Genomic DNA, 21075 nt, shown 5'->3' on the forward strand with positions numbered 1-21075 from the left:
CCTCTTGCCCTCTCGGTCCCCCCTCCTTTTCTTTCCCCCCCTCTCCTCCTCTAGCTTCTTCTCTTTCCCTCTCTTTCTCTCCCACCTACCCACCTCACTCCCCCCTCTCTCTCTCTGAGAATGTGGGGGCCCCACTAGCATAAATTGTCAGCTGTTCCTGGGCGTACTCTCCATGGCTCCCTAAACTCACATAAGCCCGCATATGCAGTCGGCGGTGAAGCAAGGGTAACCTAAGTAAGCTCTGTTGGTTATGAGTCTGAAAAAGTACACCCAAGCCCCCGAATAATGCTGCAGTGTGAGGCCACTCAGGAGTTTTATACTATAATAAGCTGCACCGGGAACCGAGGCTAATGGAAGTGCGGGGTCAACGTACTTTTATTCAGCGTCTTTGCTTAATTAACTCCCAAATGCAAAGTGTTGAGTCTCACTCAAAACCACAATTTTTAACCTTATTTGCAGTTTTCGCGGGAATCGCTGTAATGCTCTCCTATTGTGTGTGTGTGTGTGTGTGTGTGAATAATTAGTTATTGGAAAATTAAGGTAATTGCTATATTTATGAAGTCTTTTCACGAAATAATTACACCGTGCTTATTTTCCCTCTACACTGGGCGATGTCTGAAGGTTTTCAGAGCTCTGCTGGAACCATTTTGCATTGTAGTCTTATTGTTACTGAGCATGCATTGTTATCCACTAGTGTAGGCTGCCATCTAGTGTCGGGTTTGGGTACTGTTTTTTAATGAAGCGCCCAAGTTTCTACTTAAAAAATATTATTATTATTATTTCCCATGGCATTTATGTGAAATATTCCAGCAAATATCCTGTTGATTCACGCAAATGTGTTTTGTGAGTAAAAGACAAGTCTAAAACGTGATGCTTATGCAGAGTGCTTTGTCTGGTTTGATCAGTTGTAATTATTACAGTGAAAATTTCTCTTTCCCCCCTTACATCGTGTCAGCTGCAGGGCAGTTCAAGTTTCAGTGGTTTGCTCAGGAACACCTGTGCAAATGCTTCAAAATGTGCCCTCTGCTGTACTCAAGCTAGGTTGGGAATTGAGAAATGTGAAAAACAATCAGCCTTAATATTTAGGAGAAGGAAGCCCGTAGTGGCAGAGAAGTACAGTGGGGCAAAAAAGTATTTAGTCAGCCACCGATTGTGCAAGTTCCCCCACTTAAAATGATGACAGAGGTCAGTAATTTGCACCAGAGGTACACTTCAACTGTGAGAGACAGAATGTGAAAAAAAAATCCATGAATCCACATGGTAGGATTTGTAAAGAATTTATTCGTAAATCAGGGTGGAAAATAAGTATTTGGTCACCTCAAACAAGGAAAATCTCTGGCTCTCACAGACCTGTAACGTCTTCTGTAAGACGCTTTTCTGTCCCCCACTCGTTACCTGTATGAATGGCACCTGTTTGAACTCATCATCTGTATAAAAGACACCTGTCCACAGCCTCAAACAGTCAGACTCCAAACTCCGCCATGGCCAAGACCAAAGAGCTTTCGAAGGACACCAGGAAAAGTATTGTAGACCTGCACCAGACTGGGAAGAGTGAATCTACAATAGGCAAGCAGCTTGGTGTGAAAAAATCAACTGTGGGAGCAATCATCAGAAAATGGAAGACACACAAGACCACTGATAATCTCCCTCGATCTGGGGCTCCACGCAAGATCTCATCCCGTGGGGTCAAAATGATCATGAGAACGGTGAGCAAAGATCCCAGAACCACACGGGGGGACCTGGTGAATGACCTGCAGAGAGCTGGGACCAAAGTAACAAAGGTCACCATCAGTAACACACTACAACGGCAGGGAATCAAATCCCGCAGTGCCAGACGTGTTCCGCTGCTGAAGCCAGTGCATGTCCAGGCCCGTCTGAAGTTTGCCAGAGAGCACATGGATGATACAGCAGAGGATTGGGAGAATGTCATGTGGTCAGATGAAACCAAAGTAGAACTTTTTGGTATAAACTCAACTCGTCGTGTTTGGAGGAAGAAGAATACTGAGTTGCATCCCAAGAACACCATACCTACTGTGAAGCATGGGGGTGGAAACATCATGCTATGGGGCTGTTTTTCTGCCAAGGGGACAGGACGACTGATCCGTGTTAAGGACAGAATGAATGGGGCCATGTATCGTGAGATTTGGAGCCAAAACCTCCTTCCATCAGTGAGAACTTTGAAGATGAAACAAGGCTGGGTCTTCCAACATGACAATGATCCAAAACACACCGCCCGGGCAACAAAGGAGTGGCTCCGTAAGAAGCATTTGAAAGTCCTGGAGTGGCCTAGCCAGTCTCCAGACCTCAACCCCATAGAAAATCTGTGGCGGGAGTTGAAAGTCCGTGTTGCTCGGCGACAGCCCCAAAACATCACTGCTCTCGAGAAGATCTGCATGGAGGAATGGGCCAAAATACCAGCTACTGTGTGTGCAAACCTGGTAAAGACCTATAGTAAACGTTTGAGCTCTGTTATTGCCAACAAAGGTTATGTTACAAAGTATTGAGTTGTATTTTTGTTATTGACCAAATACTTATTTTCCACCCTGATTTACGAATAAATTCTTTACAAATCCTACCATGTGGATTCATGGATTTTTTTTTTTTTTCACATTCTGTCTCTCACAGTTGAAGTGTACCTCTGGTGCAAATTACTGACCTCTGTCATCATTTTAGGTGGGGGAACTTGCACAATCGGTGGCTGACTAAATACTTTTTTGCCCCACTGTATGTGAGGGTGGTGCAGGACATGTATGAGGACAGCAAGACAGCAGTGAAGTGATAGATGGGTTCAAGGTGGAGTTGGAATTAGACCATGGATCGGCTCTAAGCCTTTTCTTGTTTGCGGGATGCTGAGTTGTAGATGTTCAGATTTACATCATGGATGAGCGGGACTGCTTGGTTTGAGCAATTTGGAGACAAAGTTAGAGAGACAGGGCTTTGGTATGGTAAACATGCTGGACAAAAGGATCCTGAATATGGAGGTGCCAGGCAGGAGGAAAAGAGGAAAGCCACAGAGAAGATTGTGGTTGTAACCATGTCTGTAGACTGTGTTTCAAATGGATGTTGCTAATGAGAATATTCAAATTCTAACAGCTTTACACATTTTCTTGTTTTAGCAGCATAGATGATCTACGTTGGAGCTTGGAGTACAAGCATGTGTGAATCCGCATCTACAAGAGCCTAAACTGGCAGACCAACACAGGAGGTTGTATGCCAAAAAAAGACGGACAAGTTCGGAGATTATTCAGTGTACTTTATGTACGCTGCTGGGGGAGAAGCATCCGAACTGGTGATAGCAGTAGACTGTGTGAAATGATTAGGAAGGCTGGGTCTATAACTGGGCCCAGCTTGGGCATGTTTGAAACTGTGGTGGAGAGGTCACTGAGCAAACTGTTATCCATCCATCCATCTATAATGAATGGCCACCCTCTGCAACATTACGCACAAGAACATCATTTCAGCTGCTTTAACAAATCAATTTTTCAAAATTTCTTTTGAAAAATTTCCAGAGGAAAAAATCCTATAGAGTCAAATTACTTATAATTTGCAGTATAGTAGTGGAAAAGTACAGACTAATGTAATATATATCACATAATCAAGATCAGTTATCGATGCATATATGCATTCTGAAAACTGTGCAATGTCAGATCTTCTGATTGAAACACTGAGGAGGATCAAAATAACATTTAAAACCCAAATAATTATGAAAATTTTAAGAGAGAGACAGGAAAGCTGGGCCTGGATTTTTCCCCTTTTTAAAAAGTGACACCTACTGTTACACATGGAGACTTATTTATAGCCAAGTCAAAATTTAAAATGAGTGACTCAAACTTCTAAGTGAAACTTTTGTACTTAAATTGAAATGTGGACTTCTGGAGAGTAATCTTTTATCTTTCTCGGTGGTGGAAACAATCCATCCATCCATCTTCATCCGCTTTGTCCGGGGCCGGGTCGCGGGGGCAGCAGCCTAAGCAGCTGCCGGGTGGAAACAAGCTTCCTTAATTATAATTACCAAATATTTACCGAAAGGACTGAAACTAAAATGATAAATTCCAATTAGTACCTTGTAGTTCAAGTGCCTCTGCCAACCAGTTAGGTTGCAGGTTAGATGAAGCTCTGTCCAGAGTCATATGCAGTGAAGAAATATAACCGGTGAGCATAAAAAGTAATAAATTCATTATACAACTAATGTGAACTATGGTCACAATCTCTCCTTGTTTTTGAGTTATTGTGGAACAATGGCAAATGAAATTCCCTCGAGAGATATGAGGAACTATGTCCCTTATGCAAAAATACAGACAAGCACAAAGCTACACCATTTTCTAGATGCTAACTAAATCTTCAACAAAAAAAGTCCCCTTGAATTTTAAGGTCAAGTTTCCTGCTTAGATTTTGGCATGAAACTGTACCAGGTATACAGTTTTGAATCTTTTGTCACCATTTGCACTTACAAAAGCGTATTATATCAGATATATATATACTTAAATTGGAATAAAAGGATACAAAAGGCAAAAATTTATTCAGTCTTTACAGATAGCGAGACAGCTCATTTATTTCTAAAATCAATCTGTGAAACATAGACATCTCTGTATGTGCACACATTGCATTTACTCAGTAGAATTTGAAGTAGAACAAGATGAGCATCTTAGCTTGGATTTAAGTGGAGGAAACAATCAATAAAACATCTGTAATGACAGTTGTGTTGATTACTAGTTCAGAAATTCACATTAAAAACGAGACACTTTCCCTTTTCTTTTTTTTTTTTTCTTTTTTTTTTTTAAAGTGGCAGCCTTAGAAAAGATGAAGGGACGGGTGTGTGTGTGTGGGGTGGGGTGGGGGAGGAGACTACAAATGGCCTGGAAATACACATGCAGCGGTTTCACCACACCCAGCACCCCCCACCCTCGGGTCAAACCACAGGCTCCGGGACTAGGTGAAGATTAGCAGATCAATACAAAAGGAGGGAAAGACTAGTGAAGTCATTTAAAAGTTTTCACACCAAAAGACAAAAGACCCACTGAAACACCTCAAGGAAAGGCTCACTCCTAAATCCCACCTCCACCTTCAAGTATTCCCTTCAGCACTTGCACCACTTCAAGTATTCCCGCTCTGAACTCCAAACCATCGATTTCAGTACTACTTCTTAGGTTTACAACATAAGATATGATATAAGTGCACTCCAAATGTAATCTATACATAGAAAAATAAAGATGACATTAAGTAGAAGTAATAGTTATAACAATCACTTTATATTTCAATATTGTACACAAAAGTGATGTTAAATCACTTTATAACGTGGCATCACATTCCCCGCCCCCTGAGTGTAATGTTCAAGTTTAAACTTCTGTATGTACGGAAAAGCAAACAGGAACAGCAACCTTGGTTTGGTTATTTAAATAACATTAGCAATCATTGGCAACGGCAATGATTAGAAGCTCGAGTAATTATGCCTTTCCACAGGCCGTTGTGCTTGTGTGTGGTGGATGCATTATGTACACGCTGCAGATCGATCATGTGACTCTGGCCTGTTCCCTGGCGTTGAGACACAGACAGCCATCATCCTGGAAAATAAACACGAGTGTTAAGAAACAGACGAGACACTGAAGAAAAATCAATGCAGGTATTGAGCAGATGATCATACTGAACTGTAAGGATATTGATAGCCCCCCCCTCCGCGAGCAGTGTGAAGAGCAAAGGACAACTAAACATTCATCTTCCCCACTCATCAATCACATCAGGCAGCACTATGAAAGATGACTGACTGATGTGTAGCTCAGTTTTCTAAGGCGTCGCTTCCACTCACCTTAGTCTCAGTGCATGAGCAGGTCCTCCAGCTTCCTCATGAACCAGCAGCAATGCAACTCCGGCATTTATACAACTTGGGGTCATGGGTGCGGATGTGATTCCGTACATTCCTTAGTCGAAAGAACGTCTTACTGCAGAGCTGCAGCAGAGGGGAACAGAAAGTGTTAATAACAAAGAAATAACTGGAAAAGAGCTGCGATGCTGCAATTTAACAAAACTCCCAAGTGCCTCAATGCCACCCAAAAAGCAGGAAAGACTTTGTTAGACAAGAACTACACCTATGGCAACTGAGTCATTGTGGCCACTGCCTTTTTGATACGTTTATGTGCGCATTGCTGGTGACTAGATAACACTTCCACCAAATTTGAGAAAGAAATAGCTCTGAGCTACAAAAAGAATGATCCAACTTCAAAGTGCCTTTATTCCGCAGCCGTTCACTGGTAACAATCGAAACATGCGCTGTTATAAAGAGGAGAATTGTAAGTTTCACGTGTTTGTAGGATTACAGCAGCGGCTACAGTTTCTCCAGACATGCTTTCAGAAGTATGGGATGAGTTAGACTCGCCTCAACTTGACTCAGTTTCAATTACAATCAAGTACCATCGTTAAATCAACCCAGTCAAAAGTCCTGTGATGTCATTTGTACGCAACACGAACACCACAACAAAAGAGGACTTCGAGGCAATGGTATAGCTGCTGCTCGGTCTGTGGGTTTTTGTCAGACTCTGGGACCACAGTGTTGTTCTTTGAGCAGCTCTCTCCCTCGTTGCTGTGTTTGAAAAATGGTGGTTTTGATTTTTGCAAAGAGATGCTATCATGACTCATTGAGTAACGGCACTGGCCAGCCATGGCATGCTCTCTGTTGATGTCACATTTTGGATAGCCTCGAATCACTTGGAACCCCTGAGGAGTATGTACTAAAAAAAAAAAAAAAAAAAAAGGGAAGGAACTGTGACCCAATGGAAAACCCTGAAAGCTGTGTTGAGCTGTGCCGAACAGACCTGAGTAGGTACTAGTGTAAAGGCCTAACTGAGCACTTGTGAACATGTCCATTACTTTGATTCTTTTTGACTCACCTTATAGTTCAAGAAAACGCTGTTCAAACCAAAAACTGTAGAAAACTGTTGACCAACCATTTAATTTCTCATCATGGGCATATTTGGTGCTAAAATTACTGTCAGCCTATATAAAGTCATCCATTTTTCTTTTCGTTTGCAATTAAAACTAAAATGAGGTCAAGTAAACTAATATGAAGCCCTGTTTCATCCAGACAGAATGGTTTCATGTTTGTTGTAAGGTTTTTAAGAACAACACTTCTGGTCTCTCAAACTTCGCTACATCTTCTGACCAAAGTCGCCACCAGTGCAAGTTTAAAAATAAAGGCTGTGCTTGGCCTATTAGAAAGAAAGCTAGAATTAACAGACCTTGTGTTTTTGTCTAAATGCCACATGAAAAAAAGTATCACCTCAATGCTTTCTAACACCCTGAGCAGAGCAGCAGGAGAAAAAGATCTTAGACACAAGGTAGTACTGTCCCAAAGATGCAGTGAAAGGTCACTAAAGCCCCTTTTCTGTTAGTACCAACTCGGATCGACTTGGCATGGTTCGCCACGGTTTTCGGTGTTTTCCCATTGGGTTATAGTACCCGGTACTTTTTCTTTTAGTATCTGCTCATCTGCGGTTCTAAGTGAGCCGAGCAGGTACTAAAACATGATGTTGTCAGAAAAACTAATATTTGAATTCCTTGGTGCTTACCAGACATGGCCAGTGCTTGCCCTCGATGTGCCTAAGGCGATGCATAATTAGGGCATCACAATCCTTGTAGGAGGCTGAGCACTGCAGACAGGCGTGGGCTGCTTTGGGAACTTTAGGGGCCTGACTACGAGGCCCTCTGAGCTGCTTTAGTCGTGCCCGACGTACAGCATCCAGCATGGCACAGCTCCTACTGCTCAGAGCGAGGAGCTTACCTTGTTGCTAGAGAAAAATAAAATAAAATTATTAGTTAATGAGTTTTATTCACATTTTTAGATAGAAATGATTAAATGCTTTTAAAAGATTAGGCGCCACAGGCGATGCATCAAACAAAGACTGTACAGTTATAAAATTAGATATAAAAGCAAGCATGAGATCATAATCGTCACTATAGTTTGCTACTTAGTTTTTTTTTTTTTTTTTTACCTTTGGCATGGTCCCTGCAGGTTTTGACCTAGCACACCTGGCTAGAGGTAAAGTGTTTCGAGGGTTGGGCCTGGGTCTACGGCCCTTAACTTGGGTCACTTTCCTCTCCTCTCTCTCCCTCTTCACCACCGGCAGGATGGGTGGCCCTCTGGCTCTCAGAGTCCTGTGGGGTAACTCTTCTGCTTCAAATTTCTCTCCAACTTGTGACACAGAGCGTGTTAAGCAGATATCAACACTCTCCTCCTCCTTCTTCAGTCCGGACATGGGCCCCCCTGCTGGCCGGCAGAAGCTAAACAGAAAGCCAGAGTCCAGTAACTTGATGGGGGGCTTGCTCTGGCGTTTACCCAGGTCTGGTGAGGGAGGATCAGGGAAAGCTCCAACTGGCACAGGTTCTGCTGGTTCCTCTTTGATGACTTTATAAAGAGGGTGGTCGTAGATGGACGGTGGAGGTGCTTGCTCTGAAAACTGGAGCCCATCAGGTTTATTTTCCTTCACTTTTGGTCTAGTGTCCATGGTCCCTCTTAGCCCCTGGCTTCCCACCTTTCTTCCCTCTTCTCTGGCATTACACCTCACCTTCTTCGCCTCCTTCGTGGAGCCCCGTCTGAGTTTAGCCTTTGCTGCAGGACGGCTGCTGTTGTATCGCAGTGTTCTGACTGTCTCAACAGTGACCTTATTTCTAGCCTGTATCTTCTGTGAAGGTAAAGATTTGTGGGGTGTGTGGCCGCAGTAATTGTTTGATGAAAATCGGAGACCTGAGAGAGCGTATTCAGCTGGTTCTGATTTGATCCTGACTTTGTTTCTGACTAGCTTTTTATTCGAGCCACGTCGCAGAGGCTGCTGAGAATGAAGGTGGGAACCGTCACCCTTCCTTACGGATTGTCTCAGTTGCCTCCCCCCAAAGGCAACCCTGGATATAGGCTGGAACATGTCAGGTAACACCCCTTTACTTCGCATGCTCCTGTCACTGGGAGGAACACGCTTCCGAGTGGTTTTTGGCCTCTTAGCTGTAATCTTCTCTGTGCTAGCTGCTGCAGCAGGTTTGGTCTTCGCAGGCTTATGGAGGAGGTGAGTGTTAACAGGGTTGCAGAGGGGAAACGCCAGAGTCACATCCCCATATGATAGTCCTGGGGACGGTGAACGGGGTTTCCGGCGCTTGGTGAGTGAATAGTTGTTGGCCTTCAGCTTTCTTAGTCGCTTCTTTTGTCTCCAGCCAATAAGATCTTCTGGTCTGGGGAGGAGAGAAGTCCTTTGTAACCCCAGAACATTCATCAACTTGTACTTTTCCTGTGCTCTGGCATAATCCTCTTCATCCTCGCCAACCTCCTCAACTTCCTGCTTAACCCTCACAGGGCTGCACACCATGCCAGGTCTCAATCTAGAAGAGCAGGAAAGCTGGGAGATGGGATGAGATTTTTTGTTTTTTTGAGAGGTCTCCGACATTGGCAGCAATCTCTGAACCTGCTTGGCAGCTCCAGGAGTGGAGCGGAGCAGACGGGTGTTCGATGGGGATACGGGTGAGTAACTCTGTGACTGTGGGGTAGATGTGGCATTTCGAGGTGTGGAGGCCTTTTTTGAAGAGGGCGATTTAAAGTCCATGAGCTTCATCCTGTGTGAGGGACTTAGAGGGTGGCCGTTTTGGGATTTTGGCATTCTGCGTAAATTGCGGCTGGGACTTCCTTCAAAAGACTCGTCTGATGCATCCAGTGTTAGACTGAAGGCAGCGTTCACATTGTTCTCTAATCCCAAAACCCTTTTCCTTTTGCTTTCCCTCTGGTGGTGATGACGCTCACGGCACGAACCAGCATAGGCTGAGTTTGGATGAAGTTGCTGTTCCTGCTCTTTAATGAGGGCAGAGCAGGCTTCCACTGCAAGCCACATGCCCAGGTGGCGGGCCATGGCAATGACTTCAGGTAGATCCTCACGGCGAACACACAGAGTGGAGGAATAGGAGAAATCCAGCAGAGAGAGAAGGCTGTCCTCACTGAAACCTGGGGGGTTAAAAGGAGCCTTTAATTAGATCACTGGTCAATCAGAGGGTGAGAAGAGGGAGATGAAAGCAATTTGGTGTAAACAGAAGATCAGAGGGAGAGCACTCCAAGAGGGAGCAAAGTGTAAACATGACAGTTGAAACAAGACGACAAATTAACAACTCCTTTAATCATGGACACTTCTGCTCTCATGTAAGAACACACATCAAAGATAAGTAAACGATAACACAGACAACAGCCAAATCCCATTTTAAGGACCAGATTCTCTAAGGCTACGTCCACACGTACACGGGTATTTTTGAAAACGGAGATTTTCCGTTTTCATTTTTAAAAAAATAATCCTGTCCACACGTAAATGCAGAATGAAGGAAAACGCTGCTAGGAACATGCCAAAGCAACAGGTGGCGATATATTCCTAACCGTGTAGAAATGTTGGCCAATCAGAAGTCTAGAAACCTCGGCGGGAAAAAGTAAACAAAGCTGGGGCATAGAAGCAGAACCGCGTGGTATGTGTGGAGGGACAGTAACTGTGTGTGTATATGTAAGCATTTAAACACTGCAGAGAGTACAATTAACAGTATTGTAGAAATTCATTTCACCGAAACAATAACGTGGCGCACAGTGTGACGTCAAAAAAGGCGCACACCTTTGACGCTGCGTTTTCTCCGTTTTTCTCGTCCACACGTAAATGCAAAAACGGAGTTTTCAAAATATCCACCCTGGCCGGAGTTTTTAAAAATCTCTGTTTTCAGTGACCGAAAACGCCGTTTACGTGTGGACGAAAGGTGGAAACGCATAGAAAAATCTGCGTTTTCAAAAATACCCGGGTACGTGTGGACGTAGCCTAAGTCTGAATTTTTAGAGTGATTACGTCTTTACAAAATGCCAAATGTCATCACAAAGACCTCTGAATCAGCTGGATGATATGATTACATCTTAAGTTTCCTTCACACTATTGTTTGAGCAATGATAAGACGTTAATTTTCTTACCTAATGTCAGGAGTTCGCATTATTTGCATTCAGTCTCTTAATAAATGTGTATTCATTAAAATCTGTGTAATAAATCACTCAGAATTATAAATGACTCTACTGTTTGTTCTAACCTGGAATTATTGTCAACAGGGCAATAAAGGGACAATGTTGACTGCAGTTTATTAAGTTTATTACTGACTGGAGCTGCAACATTGTATTTAGCATTTGCTTGAAAGACAGTGTTCTGATTACTAAATAATGACTGGCGAGCAAAAGTCTGCTGGTACAATCTTCTCAAATGGGTGCATTAATTTTCATGAAAATGAATAAAAAAATCTTTTAGATTTTGGACAATAAGTCATGTAAAAAAAGAGGAAAAATGAACAATGGGAAAGTTGTCTAGAGCACACAAATTATAATGGACATTTTTTAGCATTATCTGATGTTTTAAAGGGAAAAAGAAACATTTAATTTAGTAATGTGGAGATTTATGGATGATGGAAATAAGGGTTGGGCTATCCTAAAATTGAAACAAAATATACAGTCTGCAGCTCGACCATATCACAAGCTAGAAGTATTTACGCCATTTCTTAATGCCAGCATTCAAAAGTGAGGCAAAAATCTGGGAGATGTGACGAGTTCAGACAAACACGCACTTTTCTGAGAGCCTTTCTTGGAAATCATTCATTGTGCTGCAGTCAAAACGGTCTCAGATTGGTAGTTATCCTGTTCATTTATTTAATAGTTAAGTCCAAACCCTAATTATACTTAGTGCTCCATAAACCTGATCATTTGCTGCACGAAGGAGGAGTGAAAGTGCCACAAATTTGTTTTTGGATGCAGCTCCTGTTATGTAACTGCCAATACTCTCAAGCCCCTTCATGCTCACAGTTCTCCCTTTCAAGTATTACTGGGGACAGTTTCAGCAACCATCATTTTGAAATAAGTGGTATAATGGCTAAAACTTAACACTCAAAGGGAACAAGTCTGTTTTCTCTTTTATCTCCAAGCCATCCTTAACAAAAGTACCTTGTTACTTATGCTCACATGATTAGCTTTGAAACACGAGTTTAAGTTTTGTCTCTTAATGGTGGAACAACATTCAGGAATCTCTTAAATTAGACAAATATTTTATCACAGTTGATCTTATACAAGCATGTAGCTTTTGAATTTTTGTATACGTTTATATTAGAGATGGCACGATACCACTTTTTTTATGTCCGATACCGATATCATAAATTTGGATATCGGCCAATACCAATATGAATCCGATATAGTGTGTTTTTTAATAAATAAAACTGTTTTTTTTAATATTTTGCTGCATTTTGTATAAGTTCAAACTCAAGTTTAAAAAAAACAAAACACTAAAGCTATTCTCTTATACCTGTATGCAAAACATACACTGCACCCAAAATATTTCATAGTTCAGCAAAACTGATCAATCTAATAAACTTAAACCTAGTCTATCCTCCCAATTCTGGTATTTTAAAGAGTAAGCAACCTAACTAACAGGGTTCCAAACTCCCAGCAAAAAAATAAATAAAAAAAAAAAAATAAAAAAAATAAAAATAGGGAACCACCCCTCACCTTATGATGCTTAATCAATGTAATCAACTTTAATTTGATGCAGTGTGAAAAAAAATGCACAGAAATAAATTATTTTTCAAGAATAATTAAATAGATTCAACATCTTTCTTCAACAGAACTGCAGACTGCACAGATGGTACCTTCCCAAAAGAAAAAGTACTATAGCTTACTAGGGTATATTAGACTTAATAGTTACTATATACAGTAATGGACTTCTATACATTTTACATCAGATTAAAACTTTGGGCGTAAGATTCAGATAATTATTTATTAAAAGCTCAACATTTTAAATGAGAATAAGAAAAGAAAAGTATTTCTTTGTGCCCCCTTTTCCCAGTTAATGCCCTATCGGCCCCCCTGGCTAAACTTTGCTAGATCCGCCCCTGCACAGTTACCAGCTGTCAGCTACGTAGAAAAAGATCCTGGTTTAGAAAGTAATATTAAATAAATTCTAACAACAGCTTATCAAGCTTAAATGTGCTGCTGTTGTTCAGCTGCTGGTTTCCTCTTTCTGGCGCGAAGTTAACGATAAACAAACAAGAGAGACAGACTCGCGACAGAAAAGCCGATCAGCTGATCATTAATCAGTTTCATCATTGAAGTAGCAGCAAGAAGAGGCAGTCGCTCCATATATCGGTTGTTAAGCTTAACACTGGAATGCTTTACAAACACTCAGAGATGAACTTACACACTTGCTTTACTTCTCTCGGGGATAACTTTCTCGGAGATGAAATGCCGGTTTGGTCGCGAGGCTACAAATACTCAACCAGACCGCCGACAGGTCTTGCACGCCACAGCCGCTCTATCACGTGACGCATTTTGCTCCGATGTGCTAAGATTATGAGCCGAGTTACGCCATGACCCAAGTTTTGTGAGGTGCTTTTTTGATATTTAATGGATCGGATTACCTTTTTTAATTCTCTCCGATATCGGATCCAGTAATTTAGGTCAGTATCGGATCGATACCTTATATCGGATCGGTCCATCTCTAGTTTATATATAGTAAAATTTTTTCTTTTTTTTTTTTTTTTAAACAGTAGTGGACTTTATCTATCCAAAAGGGGCAAGGCAGAGGTTGTTTCAAAAAGTGCTTTTCTATGTAAAGAGAATAGATTAAACATATATAATACACATATAATGTGTACTGTACGCTCACCCCCAACCAGTCAAGGCCCTCTCTAACCTAGTTCCGCAAGAGCGATCTTGTTAAAAGGGAGTCTTTCCTTTCCACTGTCGCCAAGTGCTTGCTCATAGAACGTCATCCGATTTTTTCTCTGTGTGACTGTAGGGTTTTTACCTTAAAGTATACAATGCCTTGAGGCGACTGCTGTTGTGATCCGGTGCTATATTAATTAAATTGAACTAAACAATTTTTCAGGCATTTAGACCAGAAATATTCACACTGAAGTTTTGACACCTGTGGGGGCAGAGTGACTGATGTGAGGAGAAGGATCAGGCTCGGTAAGGTATTTTGGTCTGCCTTCAACCACCTACCCAAAAAAACAGCTCAAGTAGAGAGATGTGGCACCCAGGTGTCCACTCTTACCTGTGAGATCTATGTCTGCCTTCATGCTCGAGTCCATTTCCGTGAAGATCTCCTGAAAGTGATCACTGACGGCTGCCAGGACGGCTCTGTGCGCTAAGAAGGAACGCCCGCTCGTCCGCAGGGTAATGTCACAGAACAGGCCTGCCTCACGCTGACTCCTCAGCTTGCTCAGCATGTCGGAGCTGTGTGACACTACTGTCTTTGTGACACATCCTCTGCCACCCGGCTCCTACGAGGCACAGACAAAAACGAAAAAGACAGATCGAAATACTTTATTATGGGAGTATGCTGTGTGTGTGTGTGTGTGTGTGTGTGTGTGTGTGTGTGTAAGCACTTCCAGGAGACAAGCGTGAGAGTAAGTGGGAATGAGTTAGAAGGTGTGAATTAAAATGTGTGAGATGCCGAAAAAGAAGGCCGTCTCCATAAAAATGAAGAGGCGCTTAAAGTTTGATGAGAAGAAACAAGGCTCCGGGATAGCGTTTGCTGTCAGTTCATCAACTCCAGTGTACACTCACCTCCGATTTCTTGTTGTGCTGACACTCTGGACAGCTGAGGACAAAGTCTCTGATCTCAAAGTACATCCCTGTGAAGAAAGCAGTTGTTCAAACATCAGAACATGAGGTAACAAAAGACAGGAAAGATTTTGGGCTGGATCGGGCTAATCGTTTTAAAGGTGTCACAACTGTCTCGACACTTGGTAATGCCTCACCAAAAAGAACAGCAAGGGGTGTGATTAACACCTATTGTTCATGTCTGAATAAGTCTCACAACCTTTGACTGATTCAACCACTTGTGCATATGCGAGTCTGTTTCAAGTATCCCTACACTTACAATTGGAATGCTTAAATCTCTGCTAGTGTATAGATAACATCATTAGTAGGCAGTTATAAGATTAATATGCATTTGTAGCAGTCTACACATGACTCGCATGCTTTACCAAGACACTTAGAAGACAAAAGTGATGTTCATACCTTCCCACCAGTAGTTTTCAGCCACACATTTGTACGTCTCTTCCAGTGAGAGGTGGCGTTGGCCCGGTCGCCTTATGTGGAAAGTGGAGATTGCCTCATGTCTTCGGTCCTCATTCAAAACCTCCCGGTAGTTGATGAAGCCCCTTTCCAGTTTCTTTCGATACAGCAGCCCGTCTATCACCTCAAAGTTGGGGGACCACCGTGCGGTGGACCCACGCCCACTCGAGCACCCCGCTGACTCCTTCTGCCGGGATTGCTTTCTATCTCCATCCGACCAGGGCTTGGACGGGCAACACGTCTCTGCGTTTTCGTATTGGGCGTTGGTGTGAGAACAGTCACAAGCCATTTTTTCTTTAAAAAAATGAGGATTTATTTTCCAATAAAAAGATACAACTTTGTAGTCTCAGAAGGACTACCCCCACCACCACCTTTCTGGATCGCCCTCTTACGAAACTTTACCCAACGACCTGAAACGAAGTCCACGTGGATGAGGCGATAAAGGACGACAGAGGCACGAAAACACGCAGTTGAAAAGTCTGACACAATGTAGTGCACCACACAGAGTAAATTCTCAATAACTAGCGCCTCTCATTGTGGCTTGAAAAGCAGAAGAAAAGTCAGACGGGAATCAGCCGCATTTCCCTGCCCCTGCTTTGTATCCTTGCTGTCAATGAGAGCATCACTTCTCTCTATCCAAACATCCCTAATATGCAATAGTTACACTTCCTCCTTGGGACACGTTTGGTCAAATTTCTTAGCAATTTCTCGGTTTCGACTGTCGGGCAACCAGGTTCTTTTTTAATATCCCTCCAAATGTTGATAATAACCCAGGAGAGTATCGCGCCAACAACGCCAAGCCAAGTGATGTAAAGTCACCACAACGACCGCGTAAACAGGCTTCACCGTCAACCCCTCGCCGGCAGTCCGTCTTCCATCTGTCTCAGAGGTCGGGAGTGGCCTCCGGGGGTGGATGACGGCGGGCAGCCTCACCTCTGGCGTTAACTTGTGATTTCTTTTCGCCAACTCGAGTCGGAAGCAACATGATGACGCAGCTATCAGCTCAGCATCGCGACTTGGACGACCTAAAAGCGAGGCTGGTCGCCCCGACCAGCTCGAAAATGTTGCAATAATCACCGCCGGACCCCTTCAAAAGCGAGCCAACAAGCTCCAGTCAGACACCCGACATAGTTCACCCCCCTTCAGCCGCCACAACGCCGCTCTAGTAGTCAAATAGTCCAATTTTTCAAACTCGTAACCTTCTGTTTGTTGCTAATCAGCAGACTAACCGAGCGAAGGGCTCCCCGCCTTCACACAAAGGCTATTAGCAGAAGCTTTAAAGAGCTTCGCCCGAGCCAATTGCGATTGGCTGCTGCGGCTGTCACTCAAACAGCCAGTTTTCTTCCATTTGCAGTAAGCTAGGTTGTTCGCTCACGATTCCAGTGTACCAGTATTTGCTTCACTTGCTGCAAACACAAGTGAAACACGATATAGCCAGTGTGTCGTATCCATTAACGGAATACACACTGTTTCATGTGGCGACTGTTCAATATTTCCCTCCCCAGAATAAGTTACAGCTACAACAGATTTACTCACATTTCAAAACGTTAGCCACATTTCATCACCTCAGTGTCTGTTACAAATATTGTATCCGCATATTAATTTTGTAAACGTTTGGGTTACATTTCCAGACTTTAATAACATTTAAAAATTAAATAACAATAAAATACATCAACCAGGCCCATGTCCAAAACATGTTTATTACTAAATTTTGATGACAACATCAACAATGACAAGGGCAACAGAAAAAGGCGGCTATTTCCTTAAAAATGTAAATCATAATCATGGAAAGGTGATGAAATAATGTAGATTTTAGGAGAAAAAAAAACAACATCAACTTTTTTCATAAGGCAAAAACTGATGATTAATTCTTTTTTTTTTTTTTAAAAAAATAAGGCTGGATTACACTTCTGAAAAGATGTCCACATGCCCTTACCAGATGAATTTACAGTTGGGTCCATAAATTGTTGTGGCAAGTTTTAGTGAACTAGTTTCATCCGTGTACAGTTTGTGCAGACTTACAATTTTAATTCAGCTGGGTTTACAATCAGAATCAGAATCAGAATACTTTATTGATCCCTGGGGGGAAATTATTTTTTTGTTACAGTGCTCCATTATAAACCAACATAAACCAACACTAACAAGACAGACAATACGCTAACTAAGAATAGTACAATATATATATATATATATATATATATATATATATATATATATATATATATATATATATATATATATATATATATATATAGTCACTCATTAATAAATAGCTGGAAAAGAAAAATGTGTAGTTGTAGCAGTAACCAGTGTGTTAAGTGGATGCGTTGTACAGGGAGATGGCCACAGGCAGGAAAGATTTCCTGTGTCGTTCAGTGGTGCTTTTCGGTAATCTCAGTCTCTCACTGAACGAGCTCCTGTGACTGACCAGCATGTCATGGAGTGGGTGGGAGGTGTTATCCAACATTGTCTTTATCTTGGACAGCATCCGCCTCTCCGACACCACCTTGAGGGAGTCCAGCTCCATCCCCACAACATTACTGGCCTTACGGATTAGTTTATTGAGTCTGTTGGCATCTGCTACCCTCAGCCTGCTCCCCAAGCATGCAACAGCATAGAGGATCGCACTGGCCACAACAGACTCATAGAAAATCCTCAGCATTTTCTGGCAGATGTTGAAGGACCTCAGCCGCCTCAAAAAATAGAGACGACTCTGGCCCTTCCTGTAAAGTGCTGTGGTGTTTTTAGCCCAGTCCAGTTTATTGTCAATGTGTACTCCAAGGTATTTATAGTCCTCCACAATGTCAACACTGACCCCCTGGATTGAAACAGGGGTCAAGTGTTTCCTGGTCTTCCTGAAGTCCACTATCAAGGATTATATCAAGGATTTTGCATTAAATGTTTAGGAATTTTTATACACGTTTTTATGTTTATTTTCAGAGGCCCAAATGGACAAAATAGTAAAGCTTTAAATATAATGATTGTTTTTAATACTTGGAAGAAAATAATTTGGAATCACCCTTATGAAGTCTAGAATCATCACCGAATGGTATAAGTTTCTTTTCGTCAGATGCTCTGCCTTCAGTTTAGTCTACAGTACCGGTAACTAGAAATCATGCTCAGATGATTGGTTTGGTCATTGAACAATATGTCCTTTCTTTTACTTTGCGTTGGGTCTTTATCCATTAGCACTGTGAAGCATTTTTCAGTCAGTTTTGCAAAACATGGCTGAATCTGAGCACAGAGTACAGCCCAGTACACTTCAGAATTCACCCTGGCACTTCTATCAGCAGTGACATAATGAGTAAGAACTGCTGACCTGGTTTCACTGACCACTATACACACCCATACCATAGCACTTTCTCACCACGCTCCATACATTTCTCTTCTCGTCAATCTGGTACAGTCTAATCTTGCTGACATCTGTCTAAAGATTTTTTTCCAGCACTCTTTTATATGTTTCTGACAAAGTCTAAACCTAAACTCTCTGTATTTCCATTCATGAAGGCGTCTCTTGATTGTCGACCTTGACCGTGGTATGCCTGAATCCTTGAGAGTCTTCTCGACTTGATTAGATGTTGTGAAAAAAAATTTTCCATTCCAGCGAACACATTTTTTTCATTCCACACTTTAGTTCTCTTCTGTGGTATTCCAGGACATTTGGTGCTGCTAAGTTAGCCAGTACATTCCTCCTGTTGATTTGGCCACCCCTAAAGGTTTTGCTGTCTCTCCGATAGGTTTATTTTGTTTGTTTAGCCTAATGATGGCCTCCCTCATATGCACTGACATTCCTTTGGGCCTCATGATTAGAATTACAGAGAAAAAAATCAACTTCAGATATTAAATCTTCATTTGGCATGAAATTAATGACGGAACAGCAAGTGTTCAACTACTTTTCAGCCTCTGAAAATGGGAGACTGTGTATAAAAACGACTTTATGAAAACCTCTTGAATTAAAGCTAAGCTAAGCTGTAAAGTCTGTCATGTCTACTTCTACTCTGGCGAGACGTCTTTGTCCACAGCACATGACTCCACAAAGACATGTCTTTGCTTATATTTTGACAATTTGTAGTTTTGCACTGAGGTTTTACAGACAGAAAATGTTTATTCCAATCATTCAGGTAAAATTTGTACAATATCCGATTATAGAGCCATGCACTGTGAAAACCAGCAGTTGCAAAAATGACCTGCAGATTCCAGTGTTACATTTTGGCTCTTGACATGTTTTGCAGTCTGCTGCTGGGCGGATCTTTCCAAGGTTTGGGTCCCACTTGGCAGTAGTTAGAATTTAAGCCACTTGTTGATGATTTTCTTTACAATGTGCTGCTATTAGCATTACAGGTGAATCTTTAACAAGTACACACAAATTCCACGTTGTCACATACTGTACTCTTTTGTCATTACTCTTTTTGATAAAGACAATCAACCTATTACTGTTACTTTCAATATGGTTGTCAACTTTGGTAAAAAGGCATATTTTTTAAAAACAAAAATAACTAGACTTATTTATAAATTATCTTGGTGTTAAATTCTGAATGTTTGATTGTTTCGATCATGACCTTAAAAGTCAGAAATTACTATGAAGCTTTTTTATAATGCATATACACTTTTAAAAAAGCTGTCAACATGAGTGCAACATGTCTTGGGTGTTTTAGCCAAATCTCCTGGATGAACTGACCCTCTTTTCTTACCCACTTCTCACGGATCAAAGAAGCTTGATGTTCATGCTGGTTCGGGATTTAAAATGATGCCTACTATTCAGAAGACCGGCGGTTGAGTCCTTAACTATTTTTCCAATCTGTGTTTCTACAAGTGTCTTTGGGCAAGATCCTTAATGCTTAATTGCCCCAGATGTGTTCATGAAAATAAGTCTATTCATGACTAAACTGGGTGAAGAGAGAACATGGAGAAGATGTTAAGTTGACTGGATGGAAAAGCTACACTGACAAAGGATGTTGTGAAGGACGACATGTGACAGGGGGATGCTAAAGACAGGGTGAGACGGAGGGAGATGATCCGCTGTGGCGACCCCTAAGGGAGCAAGAATAAGGAGGACGTCACATTACTGCTGGGAAACTCAGCTTGTGGTTCGGTGTTGGCTAACTAGCTTGTTATTTAGATTAGTTACGTATAAGCTTATACATTAATCAGATTCTTGGCAGGATGGTGGTGCAGTGTTAGCACAGTTCTTCAAGAAAAGTTTGAACCTTCTCATCCAAAGTTCAAAGACATGCGTGTCAGGTTAATTGGTAATTCTGAAGCATTTGTAGGTGTGCATATAAATCAGTGAGTGTCTCTGTGTGGTAGCTTTTCCAGCTACTACCCTGCCTCCCCTAGGCTAATGGTTAAAAAATGTATGGATGGGTGGATGGTTAGACAGCTGAACGAATTGACAGGGTGTTCCGGCATTGGATAACTGAGCCAAGGGTAAAGGGATTCATGCATGTAAGTAAAAAACATTGAGACACAGGACCACAGGAGCAACATGTCTTCTCACTATGAGATATATGATTCACAAAATATGGCTAACTTCAAAGACCTTTCGTTATTCATATACTGTCATAATAAATATGTCAATGCGCTTATCTGGTGTTTTACATTAGAAATGAAGACAAAAACAGTAAAGTTGGAAACTGACTTCCCTGCTACCAAAAACATAAAACTCCAGAGTAAAACCTCTGAAAATGAACCAGTGGTTCTGCAGTAAAACTGCTTCCTAAAAGGGAAACAATGCCTATAATAGAACATCTGGAATTTTCCAAGTGTGCAATGGGATTTTTTGAATGGATGGCACTAGAGAGACAAACACAAATTTTGGTGCTTCCGTCTACTTTTCAAAGATTGTTGCACTGAAGTACAGCATCATTAATTAATTTAATAGAGCTTGAAGATGATGGTGGGTGAATTTGTAAAGACTGTTGCTTTAGGGTAATGAATGAAGAATTGTTTTTATAACTCAAAAGGTTTATTAC

At 41.8% G+C, this 21075-nt stretch overlaps 1 protein-coding gene across 1 annotated transcript; it reads right to left on the reverse strand.

The window, feature by feature from the left end:
* Positions 1–4500: 4500 nt before the first annotated feature.
* On the reverse strand, positions 4501–16367 carry LOC146690744 (uncharacterized). Its single transcript, XM_085433819.1, has 7 exons — positions 15047–16367; positions 14591–14658; positions 14076–14304; positions 7983–9970; positions 7560–7778; positions 5804–5944; positions 4501–5561 (listed from the first exon to the last, which is right to left on the reverse strand). The coding sequence occupies exons 1-6, from the start codon at positions 15390–15392 to the stop codon at positions 5840–5842; spliced, it is 2955 nt and encodes a 984-aa protein (XP_085289945.1). The 5' UTR covers positions 15393–16367; the 3' UTR covers positions 4501–5561; positions 5804–5839.
* Positions 16368–21075: the final 4708 nt, after the last annotated feature.

Source organism: Copadichromis virginalis, linkage group LG16, assembly GCF_057382275.1.
Source record: "Copadichromis virginalis isolate Kocher_CV1m ecotype Utaka linkage group LG16, C_Virginalis_male_GT1.1, whole genome shotgun sequence".
Classification (NCBI taxonomy): Eukaryota; Metazoa; Chordata; class Actinopteri; order Cichliformes; family Cichlidae; genus Copadichromis; species Copadichromis virginalis.